Below are 18,350 nucleotides of genomic sequence, written 5' to 3'. Positions count from 1 at the left end.
CCACTACCCCAAAGGGCAAGAAGCTGCTTCCCAAACAAGAGGAGCCAAGTCCTTGGAGAAAGTGGGGAAAAAATGAGGTGGGAGTGCAGCAGCTGGAGAGTGATGGGAGGAAACGAGGCCCAGCTGGAAAGTATCCACTCAGAGGATCAATGTACTTTTTTCCATAAAGGGCCAGCAAAGAGTAAAGGCCAGAGACAAAGCTTCTATGAAAAGGGCAACTTAAGTTACAGACAGTGAAAGAAGTTTTCAGTGCCTTAAATAATTTAGAAAAAGAGGTTTCTTTTGAACCATCCCCATGGGAAAAACGAGGAGTTAACTCTGATGAGTGGTTGGGAACAGCCCAGTGAGGGGGACCCAGGAAAAGATGGCAAATGCCCCCAAATCTCCTAGCAGGTCACCGACACTCCGTGCATGGTAAAATCACTGTGGGCACAAATGGATGCAATTCCATTCACATTCCTTAGGGAATATACCTATTCTTACTCCCAGGAAAAGCCTGGGGGTGGCAGAGCTGTGTCCGACCCTCTCCAGCTCCTCTAATGTCCTCAAGCTAAACCCTGAACTGAACTGGATTTCTTTTTTCTTTTTCTTTTTTCTTTTTCTTTTTTCTTTTTCTTTTTTCTTTTTACTTTTTTCTTTTTTCTTTTTCTTTTTTCTTTTTCTTTTCTTTTTTCTTTTTCTTTTTCTTCTCTCAGCTGTAACTGCAACATCTTTGCCCTGAAGGTTCATCATCAGCCTCAGTGCTAATGAAAAAATGTGGTAATGTTTGTCTCCTTCCTGGGGGTGGTGGGAGGCACAATCTAATTAAAGGTTTGCCAGCAGCTCGAGTGCTGCAGATGGATGGTTGTTTGGGAAGTGCAAAGTATTATTACTATTATTATGATGAATGCTAACACCAGCTTTCATAAACAGGCAACAGGAGGTAAAGCAGGTGGTAAAAGCAGAGGCAGGGCTTGTTCTGCTGCTGCACCTTCATTTCAGCCTCACGCAGAAGTGGCTGGGAGGGGTGGCAGCGGGAGATCCTATCCCTGCCCCAGGAATGAGTGGCTTGTGGACGGGCTGTGCTGGCTCCTGATGAAGGGTTTGTCTTTCCAGCTGCAGGAAGTGCAGCTGCCAGGACCTTTGGCTGCTCTGGGGGTGTTGTCTGGGCTCCTTTGTAAGAAAAGGGGAGGATCAGCAGCTCCTTCTGGCCGTGGATGAGCAGGACGCCTGAGTGACAAAATCGAACATCAGGCTACAATTACACACGGAAAAACATCCCTGAGACACCACCCAGGGCATCCTGGTCTTTTTAAAATCAGTGTGGATGTGGATACAAACACAGCCCCAGCCCACCCCGGCTGCATGGCCAATGGGTCCAGTGCAGAGACACTTGAACTCAATTTATAGAATCATAGAATAGTTTAGGTTGGAAAAAACCTTCAAGATCATCAAGTCCAAACATTATATGCTGAAAAAACATGATCCAGAGCATCTTTGATGCTAATGTTGTGTTAAAAGCAAGTCTTCATCTAGGCCTGTCCTAAAATATCCATCACTCAAGAAATAAATGTGAGGATGGCTTATGGTTGCACCTCTGTATAATAAACCATCTCTGTACCACTGGTCCAGACACCTTCATACCTTCTTTTGGTACCTAAACTATTTACAAACTGGTTTTAGTTAAAATGAAAATGATGAATTCTCACGCAGAAATGAACCCCAACTGTATTTCCTTCCTTAATCACAGGCTGGATCTCTCCTCCTTTGCTGACCTTCATACCTTGGAAAAGAACGTGCTCCAGAGCTGGAAAACAAATTAGTGAGTGCTCTGCTGACAGGCCTAGAATGTTTGTAGGAGCAGGGAGTTAATGAGGCAAACAGAAACTATTCCAGACTCTGGGTGCTGTGGAGGGAAAAGGTGTTTTGTGGCCATACAGTGACAGGGGCCAAAGAAAGGAGGGGGGAAAGGAGACAACAACTTGATTAAGAGCTGTGAAGAGTTAAATAAACACGATCCCACTTCCAAAAGCAAGGAGTGCTTTTAAAAACCAAAGTCAGCTCTCATTTGTGTGCCCTGGAATGGAAAAAACCTCCGGCTTTTGGGGGTGGGAAGGAGGAAGATGACGGCATCCAGCTTGGATCCGTTCCTGGTCCAGCTGCAGCTGCTGCCCTCCCCTGGCTGTTCGGTGAAAATAGGGATGCTTGGGCTGCTTCCTAAAAGCAAATAATTCAGAGAAGACCAGAAATAATCCAGACCATCACAAAAGGCCTTTTTGCTCTTCAACGAGCCCATCCCTGTCCTGCAGCATTCCCGTTCGCCCGGTTTGTGCCCTTCCTCCCGGGGGGCTCTCTGCCATTAGCATGTGGCATCTGCAGGATGGGTTGTGTCTCCCCACAGCAGCCAGAGGAATTTGTGGTGTTTGGAAAAACTGTTCTGCCTCGGCAGAAAAAAAAATACCTACAAAATACTCCTCATGTTCAGTGGTTACGACTCATGAGACCTAATCGTGAGTTTATGGGATGGATGTACGGAGATGCAGCTCTGCTGCTTCATTCTCATCACGCCCAGTCTCTTTGCACCTCCCAGTATCCAGCCCTGCAAAATAAACCGGCTTAGCAGTGGAGGTACAGGAAAGCTGGCATCAAGGGAAGCTAGTTAGTCTTCGCAGCACTGTTAATAAGCAATACAATCCAGGCTATAGTCTCTGCAGTCTGTGACAGGCTCTTTGCACAAGGGAAAAGGGGTTAAAACACAAACTTTGATTTCCCTTGGACCTGCCAGGAGCTGCTTTTCTGTGCAGTCATGAACATGAGCACAAAAATCTCCTGCCATACATCCCCCACTACACAGGAGGGAGAAGATCTCAGTGCAGAGCGTCTTTCCAGCCCTGGGGTTTGAGACATGAACAATTGTAATTTACTTCGTGCTGGTGGTTATTTTATTTATTTTTATATATATATATATAAAAATATAATTTTTTTTAATCCCCTTACTCACCACTAGCATATTTTCCTCCTGTCTAGGAGGTGACATTTCCAGTCACTTTTTGCAAGAAATTAGCTAGCAAAGGCAGCCTAAAAACAAACCATGTGCTTGTTTCATCTTGCTTTCCAAGCTGAGGGGGTTTATTTTCAATGGAAAACTGGGACATTTCATGAATCCCTGCTGCTTAGCTATGTATCTTACAGTCCTTCAGGCTTTGCAGGTCTGAGGGATGGATTTTTCTAAGCTATTATTACACACTCTATAATTTATCAGTCTTAAATTTAAGGATATCAGCTCAGCAAAGATTTTTATTTCACATTTATTCACTCAGCCTTTAAGTGAACATGAAAACGATTAACAAAACCCCTCTTTAGTTCAAAACTTCAGTAATAATATTGTATTGTGTGCAACCAAGCCCTGGCACTGCAAAAATTGCCATAATCTCACATTCAACACTCTCTTACTCCTTCTCCTTGGGGTGATGCCTTGCTCCAGAGATGCATGACCTCAGCCTGGAGATGTCCCTGACTTCAGTCACAGCAGGTCAAAGCCTTGAGGCTCTTGGAAAAGTCAGCTGGCCAAAGGATGCCCTCCATCCCTGTGGGATCACACAGGGGAGCCCATAGGATGAAGCAATCTTGTCATGTTGAATTTCCATGCTTCCTTTTGCTGCTAAAAATCACTTCAAGCTGTGCCCGCGTCCAAGCCAGAGATACTCAGGTATGGATGGAGGGCAGCCACCCCTGCGTGCTCAGCCTTCCTCCCAGCAGCACCGAGGGGCACTTCTCACTCTTCCAAAACATAAATATTTCATTAGATTTCTTTCTTCTGGAAAAAGGACTGTTCGTGTGTTTGGAGCAGGAGTTTGCACCCTCTTCACTCTTCATCAGATCCATTCAAGAAGGCAGCCTGGGAGCTGCTGTCACAGTTCTGCTGCCGGACCCCCAGGCTGATGTAGGGCTCTCCACTGCCTCTTCTGAACCTATGGAGACAGCTGTAACACAGGAGCAATAAATCATTATTAGAAAAATCCCCAGCCTAATGCCACTCACCAGAACCCTCATTCTAGAGGTCCTAAAATGCTGTTGATGGGGGATTGAGTGGTCTTTGTTCTGCATAAAATCTATTTGATGCCATGGACTGAACTCTCCATTCTGTAGCTCACACAGCATCCCTCAGAGCATCCCTAAAAGTGGGATAATCCTCCCACCCCCTTGGAAAAGCCAAACTGGGGGCTGGTAATGTTTTGGGTTCTGTACCTCTAATAATTCAGTGACCCTCAACTGCTCTTAAGTCCTTGTGAGGCAGGGGACAAAGTGTCAGGGGGTCCTGGTAACACTTTGATGTCTCTATCAAACTGAAGTTTGACTTCAGCACTCAGTGCAGAGGAAAACAAGCAGTGTGACTTCCAGGAGCACCTCTAGGGACTCAGCTGTTTGACTTCTCCCCATTAAATGCCCGTGTCTCTCACTGACACTGTTTTGCATTCTGTGCACTCAACAAATACTGTGCCCTGAAACCTGCAGCAGCTCGGGACTGCTTATTCAGCTGTGACTTTGTACTGCAGCAAGGGCTGGGCTACATCTGTGTCACTGCAGGGCACCCCGCCCTGCCTGCCCACCCCAGCCCTGCCCCAGTTCCTGTCCCAGCCCCGTCCCAGCCGTACCAGTAAGTGAGGGTGTAGTTCACAGCCAGGATGGCCACAGCGGCTGCCCAGTGCCAGAAGAAGCACATTGTGAGGAACATGATGTTGCTGTGGTTGTTCTCATCCCACATTGGACCTCCCCATGGCTGGAACAGCACAACACCAATCTGGGTGGAACAAGAAGTTTATAATGTTGGGAAAAAAGTTATAGAATCCCAGAATGGTTTAAACCACCTGTGCCAGAGAGTCACCACCCTCACAGTGAATTACCTTTATTCATGTTGTAACCAAGGAACTTGAGCCCTGACCAGGACAGAGGTTTTTGCTGAGAGAGTGAAGTCCATCCTTGCAATGAGAGGCCACACAAAGCCAATCTGTGCCCAAGATATTTCTTTTTCTGTTCAATATCCAGACACAATTGTCCCTCAGCATTCCAAACTCCAAGCATTCTTTAAAAACTCCAGATTTAGTATTTTACAAGCTCAGCCCAGTTTTTAACCTCTGAATAAAGGCTGGTTTGAGCTAGTGCAGCCTTGAAAAAGAGAAGGGAAAGAGGTTTGCTTTGGGGGTGGTTTTTTTGTTTGGTTTTTTGTTTGGTTTTGGTTGGTTGGTTTTTGTTTCTTTTTTTTGTTAGTTTGGGGTTTTCTTTGAAAGCTTAGTTTTAAGAGCAATTATCTCCAACTGATTTCTTTGCTTCTCCAACTCCTACCAAAGCAAGCAGCTGGCTGTATTTTAACTCAGCTGTTTTATTGCTGGTGAGGTTTGTATCTTTCCACTAAACCAGAGGGAGGGCTGCAGGGTGCATTAGACACATTAAGCAATTAGTACTTGGTCGTTACATACTGCAAAATGTTGCTCACTTGCTTTCACTCTTCCCCCTGGAGGAGCAATAAGCCAAGACAAACGGCTCTTGCAGCAGGAGCAGCCATCAGAGATGACCTGTGATAAGTAAATTTTCATTCTGGGTTATGAGCTATTTATGAAGTGAGCCTGGCAAAATAATCCTTGGGAGATGTGTGATTGATACATGACGCATGACTCCTTCTCCTCTTCTCCCTTTGCTTTGTTGCTCTGGGGAGGCAGAACTGACCTGCCAGAACCACGTTCCCTGGACGATGGTGATGCTGGCTCGGAACATCTCCAGGACAATGTTGTCACGCAGGAAAACCTCCAGCAGGATGCTGCCAGCCCCAGCAAAGATGGTGATGAGCAGCAGGGAGTGGATGTGCTGGTCCAACATGGGGCGGTGAAGGACGTGGTAATAGAAGAGACAACCTGCCAAAGCACAAGCCCTGCTCAGAGCAGCATTCACAACGACAGCCATGGCCACTGAGTCGAGCAATCACCTGCCTGGATGGCAAACTGAGACAGGCCACCACAAAAAGAAGGGACTCCACACAGAAACATCCCCTAGGCCTCCTGGCATCCCAGCATCCTGGAAGGATGAGATACCCAGCCTTGGGGCAGAAGGATCTGAGCAATGCAGGGACCAAGGACAGGGTAGTTTTCTTCCCATGTCTGTGCCATCACCTCTTCAGACAACCCCTCCCTTCTAGCCAGGCTTCTGCCGTGTCCTTCTTTCTTATTGCTGAACTTCACCCCATTTTGGGAGCTGTAAATGATAGATTTCCTTACATGCCAAACTGTGCATGTGGAGCTGCCCCTGCTGCTGCCTCAAAAACTGCTGTGATCGGGAAAGGGAAAGTAACAGGAGCTGTGCCTTCATTAAGGAGGTTGCCATATAAACATGACCTTCTTTTCCCATGGCAGGGGGTTGGAACTAGATGATCTTTAAGCTTCCTTCCAAGCCATGTCTTTCTATGAGTCTATGATCCAAGAGGGGTCTGGAATCCCGGCTGGCGACTTGCAAGGCAGCCTGAGGACAGAATGATATTCGTGATGTGCTGAAGCCAGAATAAATCACTTCAAATTGCCACGTGCCACACAAGCAGATGAGGCTGATGCTGCCTGCAGTGCAATTAATGGCTCTCGGGGGAAACGTGGGGCAGAACAGCCTGTGGATGGCAGAGGAATGCAGAGTCCACTGGCTGTTTATCATTACAAGGAACCTCATTCTGCTGCTTTGCCCCAGAGATCCCAAACCTGAATCTATCCGTGACTGTATTTCCCATCTCATTCCATCCCAGCCTGCCGTAATACATCCCCTACAATGTGTCTTATCCCCAGAGGCATCTGGAGCAATATCTCAGTCAGGCAAATTTTAGTCCTTCTCTGACTTGGTCCCCAATATCCCTCCCCAAATTAAGCCCCACCTTCGACCAACCTTCAACGAACACGGCCACGGCCAACATGAGGCGATCCAGACCCCGCGGCACCGCCTGGGAGATGTAGGTGAGGACATCCACCACCCCGGAGAGGCCGTAGAAGAGGTACATGGTGGTGTGCTGCCAGTTCATCAGCTTCACCCAGTCACGCCTCTCCCCGCTGTACAGGTGCAAGTGGGGGCCATCTGGGACAAACTGCTCCGCCAGCATCCCTGCAGGACACCCAAGAGCAGGGAGTTTCTGGGAGTTTATTTGCAATGGCTGAGACCACTCCTTGCTGCTGGGGGTTCTGAAGCAGGAGCTGGTCAGTTTGCATTTGGGAGAAAAGACTGGATGGAAAAATCAGGCCTGTGTTTAATGGCAGCTCAGCTTTGGGAAGGGGTATGAGACTTGCTTTTCCACATCAAACTATACCAGGGATCAAGGCAAGATGGACATCAAGGATGCATCCAGGCTGCCCAGGCGAGTGCTGGGATCACTATACTTGGAAGTGTTCAAAAACATGTAGATGTGGTGTCAGGTTCATGGTTTAGTGGGGGACCTGGCAGTGGTTAATGGTTGGATTTAATGATCTCAGAGGTCTTTTCCAGCCTTAAAGATTCTCTGGTCCTTCCACATCTAGACCAGTTTCTCTGGAGTCAGGGCTCCTGTACAGTCATCACTGCAGGCTAGGTGAATACTGGCATAGCAAGTGAAATATAACCCTTACCTACTAGAGAAAAGAAGATTTTGATTCCCCCTTCAATGGCATCCACACGCTGGAAACAAGAAGTCCTGTAGGATTTCTTATTTACTTTCTGGCTGAGATATTGCAGTGGGTATTTCACAGACCACCAGAGCCCAAAGAGCAGGAAGAAGCTGCCTGGAAGTGCGTGACCCTTAAAATTCGCCATCCTGTCAACCTTCTCTGACTACAAGGCAAAGAAAAACAATGTCATTATTTAATTTACACAAGTTATTTGGCATAACACTGGAAAAAAAATAGGATTTCCCTTTCAGGGAGAACTGGAGAAGGCTTGACCAAGGACATGGGAATAGGAAGGAGCATTGGGAACACCTGGGACCTCTCTGAGGTCCTTGCCCCAAGATTAGGAAATGTCAAAAAAAGCTACAGTTGTTTCAAAAAGGCCCCAAATCTGCTGCAATTTCTGACACATCCTAGCCTGAACCTTTAATTCCAAGGATCCCTCCCAGCAGTGGGTTCTGCTTTTCTTGCTTTCCTGCAAGTATGAGCATAAGGACCTGCAGCAGACCAGGGCAGGGTGGGCTTTTGGGGACCAGGTAGGAGAGATAATACATAGGGAAAACAGGAATGTCTAGGGGTAAACACCAGTGTGTTTCTTTAGCTCCTTGAACAGCCATGGAAGTGGTGTGCAAAGTCCAAAATTTTTTAAAATCTCTGGAATTATTTCAGGCCATGGAAGAGGTGAAAAATACCCTGCATCTATTCCACAAAGCAAAGCATTTTGTTAAAAATATACCTTCAAAAATACCCCAAAAGCTGCCAGAAACAAAACATTGTGGGTTCGGGCAAACAAACCAAGTCGTTCCCTGCATCCTGATCTGCTCACACTCCTTCTTCCCTCTCCTGAGCATCCCTAAACCAGGATTTGCACCAAGCTGCTGGAGCCTCTGTGCTGGAGTGCACACATGCACGGTTTGCAGGATGCTGGGGGACCCATTTCCTGGGAGAATTACAGCAATTAAACCCAGCCAGCTCCTGTGTGCTGTTTGCTTAATTAGGTTGAGAACTGATCAGCTCTTTCATGTGGGCTCGACCATATGTTTGAGGGCTGCCTTGATGTGAAGGGGTGGCAGGCTGGGCAATTAGGAATGTTTTAATTGATAACAAAGGCTGTGCTGCTGGTGCCCAGGACTTCCTTCTCTGTTTAGTAACTTCTCTGTGCCAACTGAACGCTGTGCCCACACTTAATGCTGGGCAGAAACCATCTCCCTTGTGGAGTGGATGCTGTCCCTCCACATAGCAGGAGTTGCATGGTTTGGAGCTGGATCTGACCTCCCCATCCCAGATGCCCTGATTATCCTGAAACCACCTTCCCCAGCAGCATTTTGGGCTTCAGTCCCCACTTGCTGAAAATATAAACCAAAAATGTTCTTATTCTGCTGTTGCACAAGGGATGATTTGCATGTGGGGTTAAACATGAGTTGTTGCTGTCAGCCTTGGAGAGAGGGAGTTGTTTCTTTGGCTTTATTAATATCTGATTTCAGGTTGGTTTGTCCCAGGGACACTTTGTTTCATCCCTTGAAGTCCACGGCTGGTGCAGATACCATCTCCCAGAGGAATCTGTCCCCGAGCAGGAAAATCCACTGGGTTAGAACTAATCTCCTAAATCCCTGCAACCAACCTGCCTGATCTGAGCTGGTTTAACCAAACAGCTAATCCAGCAGCTCGAGCTGAGCAAACATTGGCTCCATGTGCAAACATCACCCCGGTGCCTGCAGCCACACATGGCAGCACATGGGGCCGATGTCCCTGCAGTGCCACCAGGCTGGTCTCCATTCCTGCCTTCACCAAGCATCTCTGAGCTACTCCAGTGGGGTCATGAAGATGAGTTTGGGGGGGTTTAATCCAAGAGTGGAAAAGCTGTGCATGGCAAGGGTATGGTAGGGGCTGGCAGCTTTGCAGGTCGCTGTTAGCACTGCAAGGTTCTGCCTTATTTCATGACTTAAAAGGAAAGATTTATTGACAGTGGGTGCATTGGGTAATTAAACAGAAAATCAAAGCAAGATGCTGTTTACCAGCAGGGCTGGCACAGTCCAGTGGGTTAATACAATCATCTCTGTAGTCCTTTGAAAGGGGCAATTGGGGAATGGGAGCATCCACCTGTTTCCCTGTGATTCAGGGAGCAGCATTCCCAAGCCATGGAGAGGGCTGAAAAATCTCTATTTTCTGGGTGAGTAGAGAATCTCATCATAGACATGAAATGGGGATAATGGCTTTAAATGGAAAGAGGGGAAATTTGGATTACGTACAAGGAAGAATGGGATAACATCAGGGTAATAACTGGAAGCAGAACCAAACCCATGCAAGAATACCACAGCAAGAAGGATTGCAGCCATATCATGCCATATTGATGCTATAATTATAACACAACCACAGCAATATACAGTCAAATATGTAACTGATGGCTGATATCAAGTGGGGCCTGCTGGTTTCCCACCTGAGATCGATGCAGTCACACTGGGAGGACCTGAAGATTATACTGATCAATCCCAATAGAAAGATCAGCTAAAGGGGGTATGCACAGCCACTTTACAGTGCTTATGTGATCTGGCCTGAGCTCAGGGGGTGATGGGGACTCTTTTGGGGTTCCTGGTCTCCATTCCTGCCTGATAGCAAGGAGCATATGGCACATGACTGTCGCTGTTGTACCAAGACAGCGCAAAGAATGACACGGATTCAGGATCGAGTTCAAAGTCCAGAGAAGGGCTCTATTTAATGTTATAATTCAGCTTTTATAGCTATATTTGCAAGGGTGGCATAACACCATTGGGTGCTTGACCCTCTGCCTCCCAGAGGGATTGGCTGAACGGCATAACATCCATTTTCAAAATATTTTTCCCGGTGTGGAAACAAAGTCACAAACAGCTTGTGCACCTGTGAGATAGTTTACAAAAACACAGAGTGCTTTCCCAGCTGGTTAGAGTGAGAAAGGAGACTTTCACAGGCGGCTGTGAAAATAGGAAAATTTCTCTGCCACCTTCTCTTAGCATCTACACGTGACCAGCAAAACTATTTCTCCTGCTTCTCTTCCTCCTCTGAAAACATGCAATGGGTAAGCACAGGGGAAAAAACCAACCACAGTTATGTTTGTGCCCTGGGGCATACAGCTCTTGTTTATCCCTATAGCTCCAAAGGAAGTGAGACATGCTCACAGCCAGCAGGGAAGAGAACAAGCTGAACGTCCAGTGGGTGCTGGTGGCCACAGCCGCCATCCCAGGACATCCCTGCTGAGCCTGACTTTGTCCCTTCCCCCACCACCCAGCCTGCACGTTTGGCAACACCTCCGTGTCTCTGCTGGCTTGTCATTAGTGCTCTTTGCCCCCTGTTTATTATGGTGCTCTACGCTGTGTCTGCTTAATGATTTACTGTTTCATCTGCTCTTATCACCTCCCAGAGGAGCTGGTTTTTCTTGGTTTATAGCTAATGCACCCACCACCTGGGGAGGCATCTGGAGGATGGTAAGGAGCCAAATTAGGCTTTCACCTCCTCCTCTCACACTACCCTGGCAGCCACAAATTCTATTTTCAGCTAAAACCTGGGACATTTTACTATTCCAAATGTCTCATTTGCTTTCCTGAGGTTTTTTGTTTTGTTGTTTTTTTTTTTCAAGTCCGCTGATAATGTATCAGTCAGGGCATCACTTCCGTTTTCCCCAGCTTGGAAATTACAGTCTAAAGTTCACCAGTGGGAAGAGGCCACAGCCATCACCCCTACAATTAACTTTGCCCTTCAACCTCTGTGGATCAGGCAGTTCAGACACACCAGAGCTGGTTTGCTCACCGTGGGACCTGTGCTCGACTCTCAGAGCATCTGTGGGTGACAGGGATGGTCCCCAGGGAATGGCTGACTCAGGGAAGAGGAGAAATGTCTTGGCTTGCAAAAAAACCACCCAGGCTAAGCTCAGGCTGAGCTGAGGAATGCCACTGAGATGTGTATCTGGGAATGAAGCTATTTCCAGCCTTCCAGAGGGGCTCTCATATTGAATCTTCAACTGCAGGAGCACATCAAACCCAGACCTACAGACCAGCAGCAGCTGAGGTGCTGTGCTCAAAAAACCATCCTCAGTCAGCCCCTTCCCCATCCTGCACATCCTCTGTGCCTATCCCTGAATACAACACAACCACACAGCCCAAATCTGGCACCTGATGGGGATGGCAGTGGTCTAGACACAGGGGTGAGATATCTCTGCCTCTGAGCACAGAGAGATGGCAGGACACACCCAAAAGGTATCAGGAGAGGCATCACTGACAGTGATAAGCTCTCCTGCAGCCTGCGTTGCCTCACTCATTACCAGCATTGTCTTATTTGTCTGCAGAGGCACTTCTAATCATAGCAGCACTTCCATTAGCTCCCGCAGGAGCTGGATCCCTAATGCATTAATGTCAGGCTAAAACCCCACTCTGAACCCTTTCATCCCATTATTGTCAGGTTCTCTTTTCCCTCTGTCTCTGTCTGCACCAGGGAGTGTTAACAGTGACACTGAGCAATCATCTTCCTCATACTGGTGAGCTCAGCTGTGTCTGCAAAAGCAGGAAGGCAACTTTTCTGCCTCTAAAGGATCCTCAAGGGGTTTGGACTTAAGTTAAAAAATTATCATCATCATTGGAAACTAGGCTCAGTTGCCAGGAAGTATCTGAAGGACCATCAGGTACTGCAGGAGCTCGTACAGCAGCTACAGACAGAGAACACAAACCGAGATAATCCATCCTCCTGGAATGGGAAAGTTCAACTTGAAAGTTCAAACAGGGATGAAAGCTTTAAATTCAGGATACTGGACTAGAGGTCTATTTAATAGACACAATGGATCCACCTGGAAAGAGACGCTGAGGGAGAGAGAGATGTAGAAGCTAGTGATGGAATTATACTGCTCTCTGCTTCCTCTTCCTTATGCTGCCTCCTTTTGCCTCCTGTTTTATAAGCCCCTGGTTTGAATCCTCCGTCCCTGTCCTTGCTCTGAGCCCTACCATCAGGGAAGCAGCAAGAAACTACATCCCAGCAAAGAGAGCTGAGAAATAAAATAAATTAGCCAAAGCCTAATTACAGGGGCTCAGAACGGGCACTAGACCAGGTTGCTCCAAGCCCCGTCCAACCTGGCCTTGAACTCTTCCAGGGGTGGGAAAGCCACAACTTTGCTGGATTCCACAACTTCCCTGGGCATTTTCCAAAAAGGAGAAGAATGTTTGTCCTCAATTTGTCCCAATAGCCCCAGATTGTGGTACAGGTTAAGCACTGTGTGTCTTCAACACCCCTCAAGGAAAGCTATCCAAGACAAAGAATTAAAACCAATTTCATTGCAATATATACCCAAAAAACCACATAACCCTCAGCCTGCTGAGTATCACAGCTTGTTCCTGGGTACCACAGAGCTGTGGTCCCCAGCATCCCCCTCCTGGAGCACCTGGAGCCTTGGCCATTGCACCCTGCACTTCCAAGGTGAGGGGTCAGTAGTTTTCAGTGACGAGCTGGTAGGAAGAATGGAAGAAAGAAGGAAAAAACCCTTCCCCTGAAGGAAAGGTGGCAGCAAGGGATGTGGCACGAGATGAGCTTTAAGGTCCCTTCCAACCCAAACCGTTCTGGGGTTCTATGATTCCAGTCTCTGCAGCTTTAGGCACTAGAAGGGACTTTTCCAGGCATTTCTGTGGGCAGAGGAAGGTGGGGAGGGAGTTTTTGGTTCAGTGCACGCAGCAGTAATTTCGGTTTAGCTGTGAGGTAGAGGGTTTGCATTTAATTTGGCTGGGAGTGGAGCAGGGAGCCAGCAAGGGCCCTTGCAGAGTGGCCAGGGGGTTTTGGGGCCCTGCTGCCCCCAGGCTGCCCTGCTCTCACCTCTGCCTGCTTTTGGGCCCCCCATATCTTGTTTATTTTTCAACTTCCTCCTTGGAAAAAAGTTGCTGTGGGTTTGCTGGGCTGTCCCATCGCCTCCCAGCCCAGCAGGGACAGCATCCAACCCCCCCTGAGCCCCTCCACGGGGACCCCAGAGCAGGGGGACACCCCGGTGGGCTGAGGACACCTAAATCTCTCCCAGATTTGCTTTCCTAAGGGGAGCTTCCCTCCCTATGGAGTTTGGATGCCAAACTGAGGGGTCCCTAAAGGGCAGGCAGGGGGTTCCTTCCCATCCCATGGTGTGGGGTGACCTCCTCCCTCCCCTTCCCAGCAGAACCCCCTTCCCGTGCCAGCCCTGGCAGCAGAGCCTTACCTGTGCTGGTGATCCCGGTGCTGCTCCCAGGTGATCTGTGCTCCTCCCCTGCCTGTGGCACCTGCCTCACCGGCCTCCTCCCTGCCTCCCGAACCGCAGCTGGGAGGGAAAGGTGACCCCGGACACAGAAACCCCCACTCCTGGGCACACCAGGTGCTTTAATTTGCAGTTTTCTTCCACAAAAGTCATCTGTGATTTGCTGAATTCTGGCTGTCTCAAGGCTTTTCCCCCCTAAATCTTAATTTTCTCGGATTTTGTGCAATGATTAAATTTCCTTCTATCAGAGCTCCCCATTACCCTCCTCATGCAGGGTGGGACACAAGGGAGCTGTGGGATACAGGGGAGCTGTGTGGGCATTACCCCAGCACCCCTCATCCCCGAAACACTGCATTAATTATTAACTGGATTAATTCCTCCAAAGCACTTCATTTTCCATGCTTCCCAGGTTTGATGGATGCCCCTCCTAGCATCCCCACTCATAACCCATATTTCAACTCCAAATGCAATTTTCTGGCCAGGCCTCCTATAAAACTGAGTTTATCCTTAATAGTACTTTCCACTTTCATCTCCAGTCCTGCAAGTGCTTCACAAATGTTAAATAATTAACCCTCATGACACCCTCGGGAGGGAGGGAAGCATTATTATGGCTATTTGTAAAGGAAGCTCTGACAGGGCCTTCTGTGCTCCAGCCCTGGGTTTTACTCACTTTTAGGGAGCAGTGCAGCTACTTACAGCACTGAGAGCAACTACACCTGCCACAGGGAATTTGTAGTAAGAAAGCCAGATTTTAATGTTTTAAATATATCCACCCTGATTTATAAATGACTTGAGGGTTAGAAAAGCTGTCTGGCAATCCCCTTTTTCTTTTATTATTATATTATCATATTGATTTATTGACATAAAATCTATTCCCTCTCCTGGTCCCACAATGTTGTTTAAACAGATGGGTTCTTAAATAATAAATATTTATCAATTAATCCATCCTTTCTCACCTCCCAGAGAGGTAAGTGCTGCTGGAAGGGAGGAAGCATCTCACAGTCATCCTCTCCTTTATCAGTGGTGGTGCTGGATGCCTAAATCCTCCGGGTTTTTCAGGTGGGATGATTCACATTTTCCAGAGGCAAAAGCCAAGCTGCAGGTATTTCTTCTCTCTTCATGAAATTGTTTCACAAATGTCCCAGAAGCCTGATGACATTTGTGTCCCACAAGCCCTGGAATAAATCACCCTGCTCCAGGCACATAGAAAGATTTACCCCCAGAAAAATACCCCCAAAACTGAGGCTGAGGAATAAATGGAAGGAAAACAACTGGTGAGATGGAGGGCCTGGGAAAAATGAAGAATTATTTAAGCTGGGGAGTTGCTACAAGTTTATGAAGAAAACCCCAAGGGATGTCCAAAAATGCAAATGAGACCCCAAAAAATGCCATGGAAAAGTCTTGGTCATGGGTCATGAAACTGCTGTATCTGTTACATAAGAAAGGCTGAGTTCAGCTAAAAACCAAACCTTCAGTTAAACCTGACTCTGAACTGGGAATTTGTTCCCACCCAAAGCTCTGCCGAGTCATGTTGGTGTTTCTTGGCTACCAGGAAATTTGCACCTTCAAATATTTGCAGAACTCACGGGGTGTGTAAGGGGGGTGGATCTTACTCTAAGGAAACAAATAACCTCTCTGGGTGTATTTATTGTAGTAAAGACCATCCCTGAGCTGGGGCTATGCAGAGCCCTAGCAGAATGTCTCATTTCCACATGGTCCTGAACAATCATTTCCTGATAGGACACACCAAAACCTGACATCATCTCCAACTTATATCCATAGCTTCCTAGAGCTCAGCCACCCTTAAAACCCTCACAATTCCTTAGACAGCCTTGAAACAATATGTAAAGGCTGTAAATTCATCAAAGCTGTGTCCAGTTCAGGCTCTCACCATCCACAGGCACTGGGCTGCCACTGGAGGTGGGAATTCTGCTCAGCACAGCACATCCAGCCTAAAAAACCAGTCCTGGTCAGCAACTTTTCTAAATCTTACTGCCTTCCCATGAAATCAGTCCTGAAAAAAATTTCAGAATTCCTATTCTAGGAATTTTTGAGGCCTCAAGAAAGCTCTTTTTTGTCCTGCCCATCTCTAATTTTCCACCTCCTGATGTCTATTTTCTCCCTGCTTATCTCACGCAGAGCTGCAGCTCCTAAACATATCCACAGGAGATCTGGCAGCACTAACACCCTGGCAGTCTGTTCACATCAACATGCAAAGCTGGGAATGACCAAGAAAACAGGAGTTTGCTGCTCTGGGAGTCATCTCAGTATGCTCTGTAGTTAGAGAGTACCTGCAGTCTCCATGGATGCTTTGGGCTCCAGGCTGGAGCGTGCTGTGGGAGTGATGCTCAGAGAGAGCTCAGAACGAACGGCTCAGAGAAATGGGGGAAGCAATGGAGTGTCAGAGCCAGGAAATGATTTCCCTCATTTTCCTGTGCTGGCAGAGGGGACGGGTGAAGGAGTCATTTGCCACGTGGTCACACATCCGGAAAGAGAAGCTGCACAGGCTGCCTGCAATTTTAAGAGGCAGGAAAATGGGAAAGCAAGCTGGCACGATGGCCAGACACAGATATTTGTCTGGCCCATCGCTGGAATATCGATGTCTTTTCCAACCAAAGTGATGATGTCTCGTTTCCCTCCTCCTTCCCCTGCACCCACAAAACCTGCCTGTGTAATGCAGGCGATGGATCTGCAGGAAAAAGATGCTCCTGTTTCTAAGTGAGCCACCTCCTGGTACCCAGGGAATGATCCCTCGCAGCATCCTCCCAGCTCAGTGCTGTTTGTCACTTGAGTGCTCGCCCATCGCGTGCAACCCAGATCTCCAGTGATGCTGAAGTACCTTGGAACAGGGGAAGGGGCAGAGACCTGCAGCTGCTCCCCAAAGCACCATCACCTAAATTTATTCCTCTCCGTGGGCCACTTCAGTCCCCACATACAGTGAGATGGGGAGTTCAAAGTGCCCTGGGGAGGCACAAACTGGGAAATAACAAAGCACATGGCAAGGGACCCACCAGACTCTGCCCAAAACGTGACCTGATTCTTGCAAATGCCCTGTTCCCATGCAAAGAGGTCTAGGAAGGAGTTTGCCAGATGGCAAAAGGAGAAGATGAATAAATTCAATATGGCACATCTGCAGCTGCAGAGAGCAAACAGCATCCGTGCACAGCCAGGAGGAAAAGGGACTGCTTTGGTGCAGAGCTGGGCAAGGAAAGGTGACATAAGCAAAGAAAACCCCCAAAGGTTTCTGTTACAGCCCCTGTGAACAGATCTGGGACCCCAGCTGGGTAAGAACAGGCGAGAATTAAATAAAAGCAGGGAGGGCTCAGCCCTGACGTGATTCCAACTGCATCAGTCCCAGCTGGAGGCCAGCACTGTAGCATGGACATGGCAAAAGCATTAATAAGGGACAGAAGATCATTAAAAGGAAATTTGTGTAGCCAGACAGTAGAAAGAAAAGAAAATAAGTGGAAGAGAAAGAGAGAGAGAAGGCAGAGTGTGAGAAAACATTGACAGGCAACAGAGAGGTGGTGAAGGTTAAAGATGAAAACAGCAGCACCTGAAAGGAAACACAAAGTGGCCAGACTCCGTGGGAAATTTTGACAGGATAAAACAAGAACTCCCAGTTGACAAGGAGTTAAAAAATGTAAGTGGGAAGGCAAGGAAATGCTCCCCTAAAACACCTCACAGGGAGAGCGACCTCTCCGGGAGAGGTGCAGGGGAGCTGCGCAGCCCTCAAGGCTTCGCCATCAACATTGTCCCTGGCAGCCAGGAAAGATCAAAGCTTCACATCCTGGAGGTTTGATTTGGGGATTCCCCCCCTCCATCCAGCTGCCATTCAGCAGTGATGGAGCAAGGGCACATCTCGGTGGCAGAGGGAGGAATGTCACCTCCCCAGCCGGGCTCACCCTTGGTACCCATACCCAGATCACCCAATAAAGCAAGAGGAATTTGGGGGGAGGAATTCATTAATCTTCGACACCTGGAGCTGGAAGAAATGTCTCTGAGTGATGGTGGGATTACTGGAGACATGAAGCTGTGAGGGACCAGAAGATTCAAATGTGGTGGGTAGTTTCATCTGAAAAGAGAGAAAATCAATTAATCACCTTGACATGTTAACACTGAGCCCTTTGCTTTTGAAATTAGAATTGAGAAGTGTCATTCATACTGATATTTAATTTTTTTCTTCCTTGTATTCATCATCTTTACAATCTTCCCCACTCTTATACTCCTCTCTGGCACTCCTGCTCCAACTACCTTTCCCAAGCAAACATTTATAATTTCTGCTACCTTTCATTTAATTTTCAATCCTGAAAGTTGAATTACCATAAAAAGTTACCATGAAAAACCATACCTAGGGTCAGGGAAGAAGAGCGAGTTCAAATCCTGGCATTTATTGACCTTTAAGCAATGGAAATACAGCTCTGATATGCTGCAAACCAGCATCTCCCACACTCTGCAGAAGCAACTTTGGATGCCAA

At 47.6% G+C, this 18,350-nt stretch overlaps 1 protein-coding gene across 1 annotated transcript; it reads right to left on the bottom strand.

Annotated features, from left to right (window-relative positions):
- Positions 1 to 2,950: 2,950 nt before the first annotated feature.
- Positions 2,951 to 14,235, bottom strand: LOC138098345 (transmembrane protein 45B-like). Its single transcript, XM_068994838.1, has 6 exons — positions 13,837 to 14,235; positions 7,608 to 7,809; positions 6,898 to 7,110; positions 5,704 to 5,888; positions 4,635 to 4,780; positions 2,951 to 3,962 (listed from the first exon to the last, which is right to left on the bottom strand). The coding sequence occupies exons 2-6, from the start codon at positions 7,789 to 7,791 to the stop codon at positions 3,845 to 3,847; spliced, it is 846 nt and encodes a 281-aa protein (XP_068850939.1). The 5' UTR covers positions 7,792 to 7,809; positions 13,837 to 14,235; the 3' UTR covers positions 2,951 to 3,844.
- Between the last annotated feature and the right edge of the window lie 4,115 nt (positions 14,236 to 18,350).

The sequence above is a fragment of the Aphelocoma coerulescens genome, chromosome 24, assembly GCF_041296385.1.
Source record: "Aphelocoma coerulescens isolate FSJ_1873_10779 chromosome 24, UR_Acoe_1.0, whole genome shotgun sequence".
NCBI classification, from domain to species: Eukaryota; Metazoa; Chordata; class Aves; order Passeriformes; family Corvidae; genus Aphelocoma; species Aphelocoma coerulescens.
The sequence above is the reverse complement of the archived record's forward strand: the minus strand, read 5'-3'. Positions and strand labels throughout refer to the sequence as shown.

Excerpts from the sequence above, each read along its gene's own strand:
- LOC138098345 (XM_068994838.1), bottom strand. The coding sequence starts at position 7,791 with ATGGCGAATTTTAAGGGTCACGCACTTCCAGGCAGCTTCTTCCTGCTC. Across the intron at positions 7,111-7,607 it reads AATCTTCTTTTCTCTAGTAG|GGATGCTGGCGGAGCAGTTT; the intron begins GTAAGGGTTATA and ends GGTGTCCTGCAG. Across the intron at positions 4,781-5,703 it reads AGGGAACGTGGTTCTGGCAG|ATTGGTGTTGTGCTGTTCCA; the intron begins GTCAGTTCTGCC and ends TGTTCCACCCAG.